At 37.8% G+C, this 20,020-nt stretch overlaps 1 protein-coding gene across 2 annotated transcripts in view; it reads left to right on the forward strand.

The window, feature by feature from the left end:
* Positions 1-20,020, forward strand: part of LOC150084707 (alpha-soluble NSF attachment protein-like) — a 254,756-nt gene that overhangs the window by 32,864 nt on the left and 201,872 nt on the right. For both annotated transcript variants that reach the window (XM_090375441.1, XM_090375440.1), the window contains one exon: positions 6,371-6,487. In XM_090375441.1, coding sequence (XP_090231567.1) covers positions 6,371-6,487 — 117 coding nt within the window. The remainder of the gene's footprint in view (positions 1-6,370; positions 6,488-20,020) is intronic.

Here is a 20,020-nt window from a genome sequence, read left to right on the forward strand (position 1 = left end):
GACAGTCCTACTCTAGTTGACCAGTTATGCAGCAATAATACTACCACACTACTAAGTTTGCATTATATGCTATACTGCTATGGTGTAAAGTTATAAGTTAATTATAATATATAACAAAATTATCCAACTAACGCCAACCTTTAGAGCTATGTATATACCACAATTAAAAAATTAGAATTCCTCTACCACTCACTCTATAATAATATAGCAATAGTGGCAAGATTTGACCGATACAAAGGTTCTACTATATTAACTAGTAACTACAAAATCTCTAGCTAAACTGAGTGTGACTAAAACTATAAAGCTGCATATAGAATACAATTTAATATGATAATTAGGTCAATAAAATGGCAAAATTTTTCAAAAACTTATCTATTTCCTGAAGCTGAAAATTCTTTGACTAGCATGTGGATAATCTTGTCTCTGAGTCATACTCAGTCATTTTTGCAATTTGCAAGACTGCATTTAGTAGCATTAAATCTTGGTTATTGCATGGGATGCATCTGTCGTGCATTTAAAGACCCCCCCATGCAGTAAACTCCCATTACAACACTTGTGCTTTCTGTTCCTCTTAATACTCTTTAGGGCCAGAAGGCTCAGAGGACTGTGAACATATATGTTTTGAAGGTTAACGGTATTAACAAATTACAATTGAACTTTGCTGTATTGAAGTGTCTATATCACCCCAAAATTTTCTTTACAGAGAAATTTTGCTGTTAAGAAACTTACAGATCAGGCAGAAAAGTTAAGCGAAATTCTGCAATTGTAATTATGAATAATATCCTGCTTTTAATTCCAAACATATTGGGCCTCCAAACAATTTTTTTTTTTTTTTAAATTTAAAAATGAAATTGCTGGCACTTTCATTATAGAGTGTACAATTTTCAAGCAGGTACAATGAAAACATTACACCATCAAGGGGGAAAGACATATGCAAGCAGAAATGGCATATAGGCACTTATATGACTACCCAACAATAACAGTGTTTTTGTTATTTAATTTTCTATTTCTTAAATTCTGACCCATTTAAAAAATTAAAATTGATACTGTTCAAAAATTGAAATCTATGCTGATAATTGTATTATAGTATGTAAATTTTTTTTGTCACTTTACACACATGCATACACATTTCTGGGTAAGAACTGTTATCCTTCCACATGCTGAAATCTTTTTTTTTTTTTTTTTTTTTCCTTAACGACTGTTCTAATGGTGGGTTTCACTAAATTAAATATTTATCACAGGTGCCCTCCCAAATTTAACTTTTTATAAAATTTAGTTTCATTTCTAATAGTTTCATATGAAACTTTCAATCTGCTTTCACCATTATTCAGTTGTAGTATAGTGAGCACCTAAATGTGATTTTTATCCTGCAGTGCTTTTTGGACGGGTCCTGCTTGAAAATAACCAATGTGCATTAATTGTTTGTTTGATGCTGATAGCTGAAACTTTTTTAGCACCTTCCTAAGTATAATCAGACTTCTTGTTTACTTGGAATTATATGTGCAAAGGATCTCTCAGGTACCACATGACTACAGTATTACCATTTTTGCCTTCCACTTAAAAATCCTAGTTTGGTTTTGGTTCCTTGTAAATAATATGTTACTAGAACTAGCATATTGGTTGAAATGCCTGCTACAAAAATTAGATACTCTTTGTTTAATGTTTAATTACACTAGTTTACAAATTTAAGTTTGTTCACTGGGGTTTGAATTTCAATAGGTCCTGCTGCCGAAATATGTTGCTGTGATTTCAAATATGACTTAAATTTTTTTTCTATCACATCTAGATACATCACAATTTAAGAAATAAAAAAGTATTGTTTTTTACGAAAGTATATAACTTTATTGTATTTAGTAATGAAAAACTGATAGGATTACATTTTCATATATCAAAAAATACGTAAATACTAACAAGTATTAATCAAAATTCTGTATTAATTAATCAAGTATTAATCTTTCATTAATCAGACCTTCGTCTCTTTGTTTGAAAAAAATGTCTAATCATTTTTCTTTTATGTACAGTGCCAGGTTTCTCTCTTTTTAAACACCAGCAGTAGTCAGCCATCATGCTTGTATTCCACCTTCTCTGGTACCTCTGCTCCATTTCCTTTATGTCCTTGTGGCGCCTCCGTAGCCAGGTGGGAAGGAGCAGCAGTGCGTAGCACACGCTTCTTGATTAGACCGGGGTTCGAGCCCGTCACCACCAAATACGGAGGATGCGGAAAGGTCAGGGAATGACCACCACATATCCCGGAGCAATATGGCCTTAGTTGCTAATGCTCCTAAAAACCAAATAACTAACTAACTGTTCCTTTATGTCCTGATGGAATCTCTCCCCTTGTTCTTCGCTCATCTATGCAAGTTTTTTCGTGGAAAAAAATCAAGATGGGCATGCAAAAAGTGAATTTTGATACTCATATTGCAACCTAAATTGCGAAGCTTTTCAAACATATTTTGAACAATTTTCTCATAATCCTGTGATTTATGATTCTTAGAAAGTTTTCCATTACACTTTTAAAAGTAATCTTCCAGGCTTCCCTTTCGACTTCAGTCATAGTGGTTTCAAACTGACCATCTAAAACCAATTTTCTAATTTGGGAACCAATGAAGATACCCTCCTTAAGTTTTGCATCAGATAAACCAGGAAATTTACTGCAAAGCAGTTGCCATCCTTATTCAGTGCTTTAACAAATTGCTTCATTATGCCTAACTTGATATGCAGTGGAGGTAAAAGTATTTTATCTGGCTTCGCCAAACTTTCGTGCACAATATTTTTTGACCCCAGTGTAAGATTGTGCCTCCGAGGCGATTGCTTCTTTGTCCAATCCAGTTCTTTAGCTTTGCATTGGACAAAGAAGCAATGGCAAATTCACAAATAAAGCATGGCATTTTAGTGTACCCACCCTGTTGCCCCAGCAATATACATAACACTTTTAAGTCTCCACATAGTTGCCATTTGTGATCTTGATATTTAATTTTCTCTAGAAGCAACTTTAGATTGTCATAAGTTTCTTTTAAGTAGACTGAATGAGCAACTGGGACAGATGTGTACTTATCTCCATTATACAAGAGAACACCTTTTAAACTAGTTTTAGAAGAGTCTATAAATAGTCTCCATTCACTAGGAACATATGGTGGAGCTCCTAAGGCACTTATTAAACCAGCAATATCACTGCAATATATGAGAGGGCCTTCTTGTGAAAAATACTGTATAAACTCCCTTTCTTGATTTCTGTACCAGGAAAATGATGTATCTGGAGCAAGTAAGTTCTTCACTTGAAGTCTGGATCCCAGAATTTCAGCAGCATACTTTGGAAGACCTAAGGCCCTTACTGAATCGTTCAGTTTGACTTGCGTGAATTGCTGTGGTGTTAAAATATTTTCGTTGTAACATTCCTCTTCACTAACCTCTTTAGCTTCTGCTTCAATGGAAGAAGATGTGGATTCCAAAGTTTCTGGTGGCGATTTTACAGGCAGATCAGGTCCGTGCAGAACCGGTCTTATGGCTGATGGTAGATCTGGATATTTGATGTCCTTTTTATTTTTTGAATTGTAACCTTTAATGTCACATACACAAAAGTAACATTCAGCATTTCTAAGATGTTCGACACATATATGGCATACTTTTGCTGTGCCCACGATTTATCCTGATCACCTAGTTTTATCAAAGTATGCATTATACAATTTTTTTACAAAATCGGTAATATTTCGCCTCTGCTTTACAGGAAAAAAACAACCACTTGTAACAAAATATGTCAGGACTGTTTATACACTTTCTGGTTGCCATACTAAAAGAAAACTAACACACAATGAGAGCTCACGACGGTTTTTACAGGAGTACTGTGACCGCATAAGGGATGTGTAGACTTATACAGGGTGATTCACTACCAGGGCAACAAACTTGTAGGAGGTGTAGGGGGCACAAAGACGAATCAGAATCACATAGCATTGCAGGGTCCGAAATGCCTTCGTTATGCGGTAGAGGACGTTGAACGGGAGGTCGTGTGAACAGCGATCCCGCTGGAAGTCAGCATTTGTGAACCGGTTTGTTTTCTGTTTGAACTTGCCTCCCTTCTTTGGGCATGGCATAATTTGTTACCATGAGAGGAAGAAACGTCACACTGCTAATCTTAGCAGTGTGACGTTTCTTCCTCCCATGCACTTGTGAATAGCACTTGTGAAAACAAAACTATTCGTAATATATTCTTCATAATTGGCGATGAAGTTGTTTACGCTGGCACTTTTCGTTTTTTCATATGAAAATGAAACTCCTGCATTCTTCGCTATTGTTACTCTCATTGTTTACATAAATAGTTACATATCAACAATTCAAGCTGTTCTTAAAGCATGTGATGATAGTATTCTTGCCAGATGGATTAAGGCCCTATTAATTTTAAATTCATATTTTCAGTTATTGCTTGTTTAAGGTTTAATGAAAGCATGTTATTTTGTTCTTTAACAAAACAATTAATGATTTGGATTTAAAGGAAATGTAGTAATTGAGGTATTCTAAAATTGTCATTTTCGTCACTTTGAATAGACTTTTTTTTTTTTTTCTTTTTGAAAAAACAAAGCTGCCATGTAATTGCTTTCACACAGCTTTCATGTAATGAAACTTCTTCCTTTAATCACAAGGTTTTATTTATTTGGAAAAGTGAATTTTTTTTTAATAGTTTTCAATTTTCTTTTTTTTTTTTTATTATTATTATTGATTTTTTGACACCCTCATCCCCCTCCAGTATTGTTTTTAACAAATCATGAATTTAGCATTGGAGAATTGATGGCCTAGATGCCATAATTGAGTTTCATTGAAGCATTTCTTAGGAAAAGAAAGTAATTAGGTTAGGAGATTTGCTATAAGGGATGACAGAACTAGTCAGTTTCTGGAAAGCTAATGAGGAACAATTCTGAAGCTGGTGAGGAGGGGGGACAATTGGTCCACTCCTGAAGCTTGAGTAAACTAGAGCAAATCCTGCACATTTTTTGATATTAAGTTGTGTATTCTTCAAAATACAAAAGTTAATACAAGCATATTTCTAATTTATAGATATTATTTTTTAACTTAATCTTATGTCTTTGTAAGGGTAATTAATGAAATTAGTATTTTATGTCTGAAATTATTTCAAAATTTCTTGTGAACAAGTTCCTTTTTTCAAAATGGTGTCATGTCTGTTATATAGATGACCATTGCAAATAATTAAAAGGATAAAAGGATATCATTGTCCTTTATACAAGATGATGCTGAGGCCACTTTTAGAATATTATGTTTCAGTCTGAGGCTACACTTGAATAAAGACAGAGAACTTCTGGAGAGGGTTCAAAGAAAGGCAACCAGATTGGCAAGGGATGCTAATTGATGTCCATATGTAGATTGGCTTTTAGACAGTGCAAGCTACAAAGCTTAAACTAGATATCTGGGGGGGCCCCTGATAGAGGGAGGTATATTTTTACTATTGATAGAACTGGGTGGGTGACACAAATACAAAATTTGGGGGTTAACAAAAGACTGGAATTCATGAAATTTATTTTCAAGCAGTGCCTTTCAGATCACTAGAATGAATTGCTTATCACAGTAGAATATTTTTTTTATTTATTTTTTGGCAGATGCAGAAAATGTCCACTTCCTTGCATTATAATACTAATACTAAATTTGACAACCTATTCTTAAGGTATTGTAGGTCAAAAATGAATTTTTATTAATTTTAATTTTGGAAAAAGAAAGTTCTCCAGTGGTAAAGAATTTGTAGTAGCAAACAATTGCAATGTTTGGAATAGTTAGCAAATGTTTTTGAAATAAGTAATTTAAAACCTTATATGCTGTCATTTTCATATGTATTTATATATGGCTGTATTGTTTCTAATTTATCATTATAAATCTAATGAAATTATGTTGCTATGATGTAAGTGCACATTATTATATGTGTCACAAAAAAAAAAGCTTAAAATTTAATTTATGCATCTTTACAACAGTTTATTATGTATTTTTTTTTTATCATTGTCTATAAATTTGATATTTTATACATATAAAAAAATTGAAAATTTTATTTGCTTTAATGTGTTGGGTGAAAGGCATGACATGAGAAATAAATTTTCTCATGTCATGTCTTTCACCCAACACATTAAAGCAAATGAAATTTGCTTTAATAAAATAAAATCACAGGTAGAAAATAAATAAATTTTATTTATTTATTTTCTACCTGTGATTTTAAAGGACAAAAGTCCTCTAAAAACACATTGTTCGTCATTGATAACCAAGGCAAAAATTAGTGAAAAATATTTTAGACAATTCGGTTCAGTTTCTCTTACCAAGCATTATTTTACAGTTAACTAAGTATTAAAGCTCTGTTACTTATATATGTGTGTTTTTTTAGCTGCTGGTGTTGCCTATTGTGATGCAGCAGGTTTGCATCTGAAAAGCAATGGTCGGCATGATGCAGCAACTTGCTATATTGATGCTGGAAACTGTTACAAGAAGGCTGATCCCCAAGGTAAATCTTGTATATTAATAGCACAAAAAAACCCACCCTTATTTTAAGAACAGTGTGCCTTATTATACTTAAACAGTCTGAATTTTATTTGTAAATATGATATTTATTTTGGTTTTTGAGCATAAATGTGAGGCACTGCTGTGATGATATAGCACTGGTATACCTAATTTTAAAAATCATCTTATTTGTTGAAAATGTTAATTCAGAATTTTTTTTTTATTATTATTATTAATTGCAGACTTATTTTCTCTTTTTGTTAAATTGTAAAAAAATATAAAGAGTTAACGGTGATAAATACTGATTTCTAGAATTTATTACTTAAAAAAACAGATATTGAATGATAAATTTGTTTGAAAATTTTTACTTGCATGTAATGGAAAGGAATGAAATGGGGTTTAAATAAACATTACTAAGCTTTTACAGAGTTTTTTTTTTTATACATACCTATCTTGTATCTGGACCTTTAGGAGTTTATACATGTATATATACACTGAGTTGATCACTGAATTATGACCACTACCTAATACCGTGTTGGGTCACTGTTTGCACGTATAACAGCTGTTATTTCTCTAGGCATTGACTCAATTATTTGTTTGAATACGTCTGTAGGGATCGGCAGCCATGCTGCCTGCAAGGCTTTCCACAGTGCTGGAATAGAGTTGCATGTCCATACACCTCACTTCCGTTCTAAAACATTTCACAGGATTGAGCTCAGTTGAATTTGGAGACCAATCATGGTGAATGTTTCTTGAACCACTCATGCACACTGTGGGCCTGATTACGCAGCGCATTATCATCTTGGAAGATCCCATTTCTGTTCAGGAAAATATGCAATATGGCAGTGGGCATGTGATATAAGATCTGCCAGTAGATCTCACCAGTGAAATCTTGATACACATGCACCAGGAGTCCTAGTTCTTCCCAGCAAAACATGCTCCATGTTAAGCAACCACCATCACCTGTCTGGATAATGGGCACCATGCAGGATGGGTCCATGGACTTGAGTAACTTGTTCCACCACACGAAGGCATCCATCTGCATGTTACACCTGAAATTTGGACTCTTCTAACCAGCACACTTGTTTCCAATCATCCAGTTTCCAATGAGCGTGTTATTGACACCACAGCATTTGCGCCGCCGATGATGATGATCAGTGGTGTCTCTAGGTTTATCTATTGTGGAACCCCATATGTCTGAGTGTGTGGCATATTGTCATTTGAGATATTGTACTTACATTTCCCATATTGTATCGTGATGTCAACCATAGCACAGTGATTTGCTGTTGAGCAAATAAACCATGCTGCACCCTTTACTGACCGTGAACATTCACCTTGTGTAATCCTCAACAGTTCTGTTGGTATAGGTGACAGAACTATAAAGGATTACACAAGGTGAATTTGTACACCTTAACTATAGTCGGCCACGAGCAATAAACAAGATGTTCATTTCTGATTTTAGCATTATCATTGGCATTAAGAGGCATATGATGCAAGAAAGCTTATACAGCAAGAGCCAAAAAAAAAAACAAAAAACCCACTTCTCTTTCATCTATCCATTAACTTCAAAAGTTTATCCAGTTCTTCCTTGAATTTATTTAAACTATCAACTTCCAAAATAACAGATGGAAGTTTGTTCCAGCAATCAGCCACCTGCTGGCTAAAGGCAAATTTCCGCACATCTGTTCTACAGCTGTTTCTCAATTGGAATTTATGCCCCTTCAAGTGCATAGTCTGAGTAAGAGGAAGAATCAGATCAGCATTGAGCTTGCTCAAACCATACAAAGCCTTATACACCTCAATGAGATCACCTAGCAGATGCCTAGTCTTGAATGGCGCACTATGGCCACAGATGCTAATGTGCCTAATAAATCCCCAAACAAACAAACAGCCTAGTCTTGAGATGCTACAATTTGCAGAACTTCAGCCTTTCTTGATAAGGCTGAAGATGATGATTGTCCTTCATTCCCCTCACCAATCTTGTTGCTCTTTGATGTACTTGCTCAAGCAACTCCACATCCTTCCTAAAATGAGTGCTCCAGACCTGTATCCAGTACTCTAGGTGTGGCCTGATCATGGTCTTATACAAAGGATACTAGGAAAGTTTTGCAATATGATGCAACAATGAATCACAGGAAGCTGCTTGTTGCTGCATGTTGAGACATGTTCATACGTGCATAGTAGCCGCCGCGCCAAGTTGATGGGCTCAGTTATTCATTAGTAGTGAGAGTGTAAAGTGCTTGCGATGGCATCGTGGTCACGAAATGAGATAAGGACAGTTTTGCGGTATAATTTTGTGCGTGGTTTAACCATAGACCAGTGCTTAGAAGAAATGACTCTTGCACTAGATGATGATTGTCCACATCGTACAACGATATTCAGGTGGTATAGAGAATTCCAAAGAGGAAATTTCACTCTGGAGGATTCTGAGAGGCCGGGAAGGCCACGAACGTCAGTTACGGAGGAAAACGTTACTGCTGTGAGGAAAATGCTTGACGAAAACAGGCGAGTGACCTACCAACAGATAGAGGATACTTTGGGCCTAAATGCACCAGCAATTCGTTCGATTCTGCAAGATCATTTGCACGTGAAGAAACTTTGTTCTCTCTGGGTGCCGCATCAACTGACTGAAGAGCAGATGACACGCGTGTGACTTGGTGCCGGGAGATGTTAAAAAAGTTTGATAAGGGACAATCTCGGTATGTGAACAACATCGTGACAGATGACGAGACTTGGCTGTACTATTACGATCTGCCGACCAAGGCTCAAAACAAAGTTTGGGTCTTTGATGATGACGACACACCCGTAATTGTCAGAAAATCCCGATCTGTAAAGAAGAAAATGATAGCTGTATTTTTCAAATCGAGTGGAATTGTGGAACGTGTCATTTGGGACACGCAGAAGACAGTCACAGCTAAGTGGTATACTGAACAATGCCTGCCTAAAGTCATTGGATCTATGAAGAACCTGCGGCCAAAGTCAAGAATGGACACCTGGTACCTCCATCACGAAAATGCTCCAGCTCACCGCGCCAAAGTCTGCACCGAATATTTGACCACGACAGGACTGAAACTTCTCGAGCACCCTCCCTACAGTCCAGACCTTGCTCCCTGCGACTTTGCACTGTTCCCACATGTGAAAATGAAGCTAAAAGGGAGGCGGTTTTCCAGTGATGAGGACCTTCTACGGGCTTGGGACAACGAGTGTGCTTTACTCCCTAGTGAAACTTGGCAGAACTGGTTTAAAGATTGGTTTCGGAGGATGGAGAGGTGTATTGAATGTAGAGAAAATTACTTTGAAAAAATTAAATAAACAAAGCTGTATTGCAAAACTTTCCTAGTACCCTTTGTACAAAGGATAATCACCTTATCCTTGCTAGCAAAATTCCTGTATAACATTGACAAGATCTCATGAGCTTCTCTGGTAGCCTGTCTGCACTGTTCAGAATACTTCATATTTGACTGCACAATTACCTCCAGGTCTTTTTCATTTTCCACTAACCTGAGTGTAGTACTGCACAGGTGGTACATTACTCTGGGGTATCTGCTACCCATATGCAATACTTTGCATTTTTCAATGTTAAACTTCAGTTGCAACCTCTCAGCCCACCTGCCCAACTTTTCTATATCCTTTTGCAGTAGTGTATTGTCATTACTGTCATTAACAGATCTTTCCAACCTTCATAGCATCTGCAAACTTGGACATTAAGCCGGATGTACCTTCATCAATATCATTGATAAATATAGAAAAGAACAATGGGCCCAAAACCGAAATGTGAGGGACTCCATTAATGACATTAGTCCACGAAGAGCAGTGTCCATTGATTCCCACTCAACCAACCCTTTATCCATAGCTGCAACTTGCCCTTAATGCCATACTGCTCCAATTTGTACAGCAGTCTTTCATGTGCAACAGTATCAAAAACTTTCCTGAAATCCAAGTATATGATATCAAAATTATTTTTTGCATCTTGTTCCTCTGTGACCACATTATAGTACTCATTCAAATTGGTCAGACTAGATTTCCCCTTAACAACCCCATGCTTTGTCTTAACTATAACTACAGTCTTCACTAGATGATCCTGCAGTGTTTCTTTTACCAGTGACTCCATTATTTTCCCTGGAATAGAAGTTAAACTAATAGGTTTGTAATTACTCATGTCACCCTTTTATCTGTGTGAAGGTAGATGCAAATTACTCATTCAGTTTGTCGACTCTTGAGCACAATCATCAACAGTTGAACGATTGATATCAAGTGAATAATCTGATTCATCCCCTTCCTTCTATAGTTTACATAATTGTAGAAGAATAAGAAAAATTTACCTCAATATGATATGTGGAACACTTCCGTATGATACTCTCCAGAAATTAAAACGAATATATAACATTAATGCAAAATGATTACAGTAAAAAATAAATTAATTGAACACAAAAAAAAGAAAAAAGTTTATCGTAAATTTTGAAAAATGATTTTCCTTCCTGAAGCTGATAGAGCTTTTCGACTGTAAGTCATGATCACAGGAATGAAAATTACAGAGTATGTATGAGCATGAATCTTGAGCAGAATTTGTTTTTTGCACATGCGCACAAGAAGATGGCTGCACGTGTGTGTGCTGACCAGTCAGCACACACAAGCCAATGTGTGCTGGCCAACTACTGGTCAGCACACACGTGCAGCCATCTTCTTGGCACTGCGCAGACCTTGTTAACTTGTGCCTGGACCTACTCTAGTTCTACGGATGAGAAGATGAGTCAAGACGGATCTTACAAGCTATCCCACCAGTACCCTAGACAGGTGTGACCTATAGGCACATGACCACGTAGCGACCAACAGGAAATTCAAGGTAATGACTCCACTGTGAGCGCCTTTATCCCATACTACCCGAACCTATCACAGCAGGTTTCTAGGGTCCTGAAATCTCATGGGAAAAAGTGTGTACAGCTCTTGGGCAGGAAATTGCGATCCCTCATCTCTACAGTGAAAACACTGGTTCCCACCTTACTACAAAGTGGAATAGTCTACCGCGTTTCTTGCCGTGACTGCACTGGTTGCTACGTCGGAGAAACTGGAAGAAGGTGCCTCCGTAGCCAGGGGGACAGGAGCAGCAGTGCGTAGCACACGCTTCTTGATTAGAGCGGGATTCGCGCCCATGTGCACCAAATACGGAGGATGCGGAAAGGTCAGGGAATGACCACTGCATATCCCCGGAGCAATATGGCCTTAGTTGCTAATGCTCCTAAAAACCAAATAACAACAACAACTGGAAGAAGGCTCGGCAAATGTATCTCAGAACACGAAAGAGCCATTCGCTTAGCAGACATAGAACACTCGGCCATTGTTGAGCACTTCGGGTCAACCCGACATGACATTGATCTACGCTGTGATGTCATGGTTATCAGTTGGGTCTGCTATTACTGATGCCGTGCCTGGTTGGAGTCGTTGCACATTACGTGCTCTAATACTTCAGTCAACAGAAACAGTGGATGTCATGTCCACCCTATTATTGAGGCAACCATTCTCATGACTGACAAATGTTGGCAATGTTCGCATACATCACAACCACAGGCTTCAACATCAAACAGTTAGTTGTTACATCATGCAGTTTACTGTGCGTGACTGGCACTACACGCTCTTATGTTCTACATTCCTAAACTTTCAGTTCAACTGATAAAGGTTACCGTAATAACCGAAAGCTTTTATGTACTGAATGTATTTAACATATTCTGTTTTGTTATTTAACATTAAACCTATCATTTATTTAATTTACTTTCCATTTCGCTCTGTGCAACATAATAACTTATACATCTTGAATAGTGCTATCAGTAATAACAAGAAGTTTTAATTTCTGGAGTGTATCATACAGAAGTGTTCTACCCATCATATTGAGGTAAATTTCTCTTATTCTTCTACAAATATTGAAATCAGCATAGAATGTATTGAGCATCTTAGCTCTGCTTTATACTATCGAATAGACATACACAGTAACATTTAGACATACACAGTAATAATAATAAGCAAGTGAAAAATACTACAAAACATTAACTAGACATTTACCTTAACTAGACATTTACATTTACTTTAAGTCTGCTTTCGACTGTGTCCACAGTCTGCTTTCGACTGTGTCCACCGGCCTGCCGTATGGAAACTACTAGAGGTTGAACATGTACCTCGAAAAGTCATCACACTCCTCCAAACTGCATACAACGGTTTAACCAGCCAGGTGCGCATCCAGAACGATTTATCTGAGGAATTTACCATCCAAACTGGAGTCCGCCAAGGGGATGTAGCCTCCCCGTTGCTTTTCAACATCGTGGTCGACGCCATTATGAGGCAAGCATTCAGAAACAGACAGGGCATACAATATGACAAGGATCACTATGTGACTGACCTGATGTTTGCTGATGATAGTGCTATCCTTGCCGGTAACGACGTTGAAGCCACGGACATCCTCTACGACATTGCCCGGCCATACGGTTTGAAGATCAATGCTGGTAAGACAAAGGCTCTGACAACAGATGGGTCGCAAGCCACTATCTATCTCGAAGGCGTCCAGATCGAGCAAGTGCAGGACTTTAAATACCTTGGGTCGCTGGTCCAGGAGAAGAAAGTTGCATCCACCATGGAAATCCACAGCAGAATTGGACAGGCGGCCACTGCGTTCGCCTCGCTCAAATGGTGTCTGTGGAAGAGGACCAACATTTCCACAAAGACTAAAATCCGACTCTTCCGGACTTTGATCCTGCCCATTCTTCTTTACGGATCGGAAACATGGATTTGTCTCAAGTTAGATTTGAACAAACTTGAGGTATTCCAAATGCGATGCCTGCGGCAGATCTTGGGCATCTCTCTTCGCGACCGCATCACTAATGATACCATCCGCGCCAGATGCCAACAGCAACCAACCATTGCCGACCAAATCCAGAAGCGAAGGCTCAGATGGTTTGGCCACGTATGTAGAATGGGCACGAACAGAATACCATCCACACTCCTTTGGAGACAACGACCCACCCAATGGAGCATCCAACGGACCGCGCCTAGGAAAACGTGGGCCAAGCAAGTGGAAGATGACTTGAAGAGCCGACGTCTTGACCTTAACCAGGCCAGGACTGAAGCCATGGATCGTAAGGTATGGAAGAACATCACAGAGCAAGTCCGCCTCCCCCAGCTGCCAGCTAAGGACCAAAGAAGAAGAAGAAGACATTTACCATTAACAGACTTGAAGTTTTATTTAAAAACAAAATCCATTCTTCGATTTTTATTTGTTGAAAATAGATTAATAACTTTTTCGTTCAAGTTTGGTGTGCTGTGTTGGCTAAGCTTTTCTCTATTGAAAGCATTGCTTGAGCATTTAGCCTTTCCTGATTAATAGTGCTCCTTAAAAATGTTTTTATTCTTTTTAATGTCAAATGGCAGCATTCGGGCTCTGATGTAGTCATCGGAATGGTGAAGTTCTTTTCACCATTCGCTCGAATGGTGAAAAGAACTTTTATGAGTTCTGCAAGTTCACCAAGAACTTCAGCTAGATTATTTTCTGAAATAAATTTCAGCAAGTCAGTTAATTTGCAGTAATTGTGTAGATCATGTCTGCTATAGAAAACTTGTAATTCCATAAGAAGTTTTTTCTTTCAATCATGCGATATGCCCCAGTAGTCTCCCATACCTCTTCAATTTTCATACAAAATTTGATGGGCATTTTCATACAAAAAATAACAAAGTTCTCCTTGTTAAACAATTTAGCAGCAATTAATTGCTTTGTAAAAGAATATCTCTCACCTATGTAGTAGCAGTAGTAGTGGCATGTGATGCAAGAAAGCAAGTGTATGAGCTTATACAGCATCAGGCAAAAAAAAAAAAAAAAAATCACACCATTCGCTCCAAATGCCTGTCCAGTTCCTCCTTAAATTTATTCAAAGTATCAACTTTCACAACGACAGATGGAAGTTTGTTCCAGCAATTAACCACCCGCTGGCAAGGCAAATTTCCTCACATCTATTCTACGTCTGTCTTTTCTTAATTTGAATTTATGCCCCTTTAGGTTCGTAATCTGAACAAGTGGAAGGATCCCATCAGAATTCATCTTGCTCAACCCATTCAAGGCCTTATATACCTCAATCAGATCACCTCGCAGGTGCATAGTCTCCAGCTGCTGCAATTTGCAGAACTTAAGCCTCTCTTGGTAAGAGGATCCCTTCATTCCTCTCACCAATCTTGCTGCCCTTCTCTGTACACGCTCAAGCAAATCTACATCCTTCCTAAAATAAGGCCTACAGATCTGTACGCAGTACTCAAGGCATGGCCTGACCATTGCCTTATACAATGACACAATCACCTCCTTTTCCGTGCTAGCAAAATTCCTGTATATCATTGACAAAACCCCATGATCTGCTCCTGCATTGCTCAGAAAACTTCATATCTGACTGCACAATTACTCCCAGGTCTTTTTTTCTTTTCTACTACCCTAAGTGTGTAGTACCACGCAGTTAGAATGTTCCTCTGGGGTTACTTCTACCCATATGCAGTACTTTGCATTTGTCAATTTTAAACTTCAGTTGCCACTTCTTAGCCCATCTTCCCAAATTTTCTAGATCCTGTTGCAGTAGCACACTATTGCTGTCATTAACAACCCTACCAACTTTGTATCATCTGCAAACTTCGACACTAAGCCTGATATACCTTCATCAATATCATTGATAAATATACAAAATAATAGTGGACCCAACACCGAACCATGTGCGACTCCACTAATAACATTAGTCCACGAAGAGCAGTGCCCATTGTTTACCACCCTCTGTCTTCTCCCACTCAACAATCCTTTTATCCATTGTAGCTACCCTTAATACCATTCTGCTCCAATTTGTACAGTAGTCTTCCATGTGCAACAGTGTCAAAAGCTTTCCTGAAATCCAAGTATATGGTACCAAAATTATTTTTTGCCTCCAGTACCTTTTTTAACCACATTATAATAACCAATCAAATTTGTCAAACAAGACTTTCCCTTAACAAACCCATGCTGTGTCTGAATTATTGCTGCAGTCTTGTCTAGATGATCCTGCAATGCATCTTTAACCAGTGAGTCCATTATTTTACCCGGAACAGAAGTTAAACTAACTGGTCTGTAATTACTCGTGTCACCCTTCGATCCCCCTTTGTGAATTGGGGATACATTTTCACATCTTCAGTCCGTGGGAACTTCCCCTGAGTCCAAGGATGCTCTCGTAATTATGGCTAAGGGTTTGCTTAGTTGCTTTGCTGCTGCCTCCTTTAATATAACTGGATAGATCCCATCCACCCCAGGTGCTTTTCTTATGTTTAACTTCAACAATTTCTCGTCCACTTTGCTCTCAGTTATTACATAATCTTGTATCATCTGCAAACTTCGACACTAAGCCTGATATACCTTCATCAATATCATTGATAAATATACAAAATAATAGTGGACCCAACACCGAACCATGTGCGACTCCACTAATAACATTAGTCCACGAAGAGCAGTGCCCATTGTTTACCACCCTCTGTCTTCTCCCACTCAACAATCCTTTTATCCATTGTAGCTACCCTTAATACCATTCTGCTCCAATTTGTACAGTAGTCTTCCATGTGCAACAGTGTCAAAAGCTTTCCTGAAATCCAAGTATATGGTACCAAAATTATTTTTTGCCTCCAGTACCTTTTTTAACCACATTATAATAACCAATCAAATTTGTCAAACAAGACTTTCCCTTAACAAACCCATGCTGTGTCTGAATTATTGCTGCAGTCTTGTCTAGATGATCCTGCAATGCATCTTTAACCAGTGAGTCCATTATTTTACCCGGAACAGAAGTTAAACTAACTGGTCTGTAATTACTCGTGTCACCCTTCGATCCCCCTTTGTGAATTGGGGATACATTTTCACATCTTCAGTCCGTGGGAACTTCCCCTGAGTCCAAGGATGCTCTCGTAATTATGGCTAAGGGTTTGCTTAGTTGCTTTGCTGCTGCCTCCTTTAATATAACTGGATAGATCCCATCCACCCCAGGTGCTTTTCTTATGTTTAACTTCAACAATTTCTCGTCCACTTTGCTCTCAGTTATTACATAATCATTAAGTACCCTGCTACAATTTGATAACCTTCTGCCATTTTCAAACCTTAATAATTCCTCATGTGTGAATGTAGATGCAAAATACTCATTCAGTTTGTTTTCTATCTGAGTAGGATCATCAACAGTTGAACCATCGATGTCAAGTGGACCAATCAGATTCATCCCCTTCCTTTTAGAGTTTATATAAGTAAAGAAATCCTTGCTGTTTTTCTTAGCATCGTTTGCCAAGGATTTCTCGTAATCTGCCTTCACCTGCCTAACCTCCTTTGTGACCTGATTTCAGACTAGTTTATATCTGCCATAGGCTTCTGAGTCGTTTGATAATTTATATGGATCCCATGCATTTTTCTTTTCTGTTACGAGTCTCATTAGTTCATTTGATAACCATTTAGGCCTAAACCTTGAACAGTATTTCTTAATAGATATGAAACTTTTAGTAGCATCCATGATTAATTCCTTGAATGCTTCCCACTTGGAATTTACTGTTGGTAACATCATCAGTTGATCCCACTGTACAGAATTTAAAAACTGTCTGAGACCACTGTACGCACCTTTACGGAAGCAGAAACCCTTTCCTTTACCCCTGATGGTAATTAAATCTTTAAGTAAATCCCACATCAGTACACTGTGATCACTGCCACCTAGTGGTTCCTTTATCTGCAAATTCTTAATACACAAATGATCACTGCTGATAACCAGATCAAGAGTATTACTCTCTCTTATATAGTTGCATACTTCCTTCGCTTCAGTCATGAGTGTTTGAAGGATTTTCACAGTAAATTGAATTCCTGATTTTTAATGGCATTCTTAAATTTTCCTATATATTCTTGTATTTTAACTGCCTCAATTTCTTGAGATTGCATTTGTTTATAAATAACTTCCATGCGAGGCATTATCCGATGGAAAAGTTCTAACCAGAATTCGAATTTTTCATTACTCAAGATGTGCAAAATTCCAGTTGCTTCTGAAATCGCCTTATCTGCATTTGCTGTCGCTGTAGTTCCTCCATGCATATTTTTAAGGATTCAAAATTTTCATAAATGCTGTTCATAGTGCATATATTGAAGTTTTGTAGGGGAAGGTCAGGCAACACGGCTGTCCATATGCTTTCTTGGGAACAGCAAGACGCTGTGTGATCTCGAGAAAAATATTGGTATCGACATGTGGTTCGAAAAGAATATTCTTGAATCTCCGGTACTACTTGCTGCATTTCTCATCATCAGATTCAGTTGGTGTGCATAGCAGTGAATAAAATGTGCATTTTTGTACACTTTTATTTTAGCCAGTGTGATTTTGGCCATAAACACTGGTACGAGGCCGCAAGTTTTCCCCAGTAAGAATTTTTGAACCAGTCTGCCTCTGTTTTTCGATATTGCTTCTCTTTTTCTCTCTGAATCTGTAGTATCTTCACCAGGACACTTCCTTTTCACATTCTTTTCAAGTATTTTACTAATTTTTATTGGATAAAATTACAGTATAAAAAGAACAAAAATGAGGGGACACGCTTTATACACATAAACAAAGCTGTGCGCATGTAGTAACTAAATAAACAACACCATAAAGGGAGAAACACACTATTATCACCTCACGCGCTAGCTCACATTTTACTAAAGCACATTTCTGTCACTACCATAAAACAATAAAAATAATTTTCATTTACGTTCCTGCTAATGGAATCTGTTATAAACTGGTAGTAAACTCAAGCTAATTGCATTTGTGATAATACCAATAGCTAGAATTGTGGATTTTAACATTATTATGGTGAAATGTGTTTCCTGTTCACTGAAATCTTCAATCATATAAAAAACATAAATATATTTTCAGAATATTTTGCATTCAGTTGGGGTGATTCCCACGTTTGACTGCCATATCTTGTAAATACAAGGGCGAATCGTGTAGAAGCGAATTTGGTTCGTGTTATTTACAACATCGTTCCCTGGGCGCCTCCGTAGCCAGGTGGGAAGGAGCAGCAGTGCGTAGCACACGCTTCTTGATTAGACCAGGGGTTCGAGCCCGTCACCACCAAATACGGAGGATGCGGAAAGGTCAAGGGAATGACCACCGCATATTCCCGGAGCAATATGGCCTTAGTTGCTAATGCTCCTAAAAACCAAATAACAATAACAAACATCGTTCCCCTATTTATAAATCGTGTATGATCAAATTCGTGTAGTGTAACATGACTTATGTGAGGACTGACTGTACTAATGACCTCACACAGATTGTTCATTTACCTAAAAGAATACCGGACAGTCCTAACCATACAGCCAATATGCTTGATCTCTTTCTCCAAATAACCCTTCTAATTACACAAAGTATCTTTGTGTACTTAGTCCAGGTGAGTGGTCCTCTAGCCACCTCCGATCACAACTTGGTGATGGTCACTTCTCCAATGGAGCCTTTTTCTCAAGGCCATTCCCAACCTAGTGTCTGTCATTATAAGAATGCAAAATGGGGTGATCTACATGATTTCTTTTCTTCTTTTCCTTGTTTGGATTACTGTTTCAAAACTTCTGATGTTCAGCATTTGCTCAGATCATGTCAGATCGTGTCCTTTATTCCACACTCCAGCTTAAAATCTTGCCATTTATCGAAACCTTTGTTTTCCAGTAAAATGCTATGGCTGTTTAAGAGAAGAATTTTGCATATCGTAATTGGTACATATCCAAATCTCCAAGTTCATTTTCTGCCTACTCCAAAGCTCGCAACAATTGTAAAGCAGTTATTAATCAGTCCAAACTAGATTACGAACAAGCAATGAGTAGAAAACTTGTTTCTTGTCCAAATGGTACCGAGCATTCTGATCTCTTGCCAAAGCTATTGGCCGCAATTTTTGCCCATCTCTGTCTAAACCAGGTGGTCTATTGCCACCTCAGCCAAGGATAAAGGTGACCTGCTCGAATCTTTTTTTCTTCCAGCTCATGTATTAATGACCTTAATAAACCACTTCCCACATTCCCAGTATGTTCCATTCAATGCCTCCTGTGATCTTTCGTAAAAAGGATGCGAGAAGGATTTTGAACAATTTTGATGCTAAGAAAGCTCCAGTATTTCTCTGGATAGTATTTCTCTACTTGTTCTCAAAACCTGTGCTCATGAACTTATTAGTGTTCTGTGTCACCTTTTTTCACTTTCTTATTCCAAAGGTGTTTTTCCTTCTGCTTGGATATTTGCTCATATCCAGCCAGTTCCTAAAAAGGGTGACAAATCCCTCCCATCCAATTATTGTCCCATTGCAATCACCTCTACTCTTTCTAAAGTAATGGAGAAAACAATTAACTGCCAACTTTTAAACTATCTAGAAACCTTTCATCTGTTCAACAATCGCCAGTATAGATTCCATCAGTGTTGATCCACTGGTGATATTCTGGCTTATGGTACCCATCTTGGGACAAATTCAGTGGAAAAGTTTGGTGAAACTCAAACAGTTGCTCTTGACATTTCAAAGGCTTTTG

The sequence above is a fragment of the Mastigoproctus giganteus genome, chromosome 6 (assembly GCF_048544385.1).
Source record: "Mastigoproctus giganteus isolate SK-2022 chromosome 6, ASM4854438v1, whole genome shotgun sequence".
Classification (NCBI taxonomy): Eukaryota; Metazoa; Arthropoda; class Arachnida; order Uropygi; family Thelyphonidae; genus Mastigoproctus; species Mastigoproctus giganteus.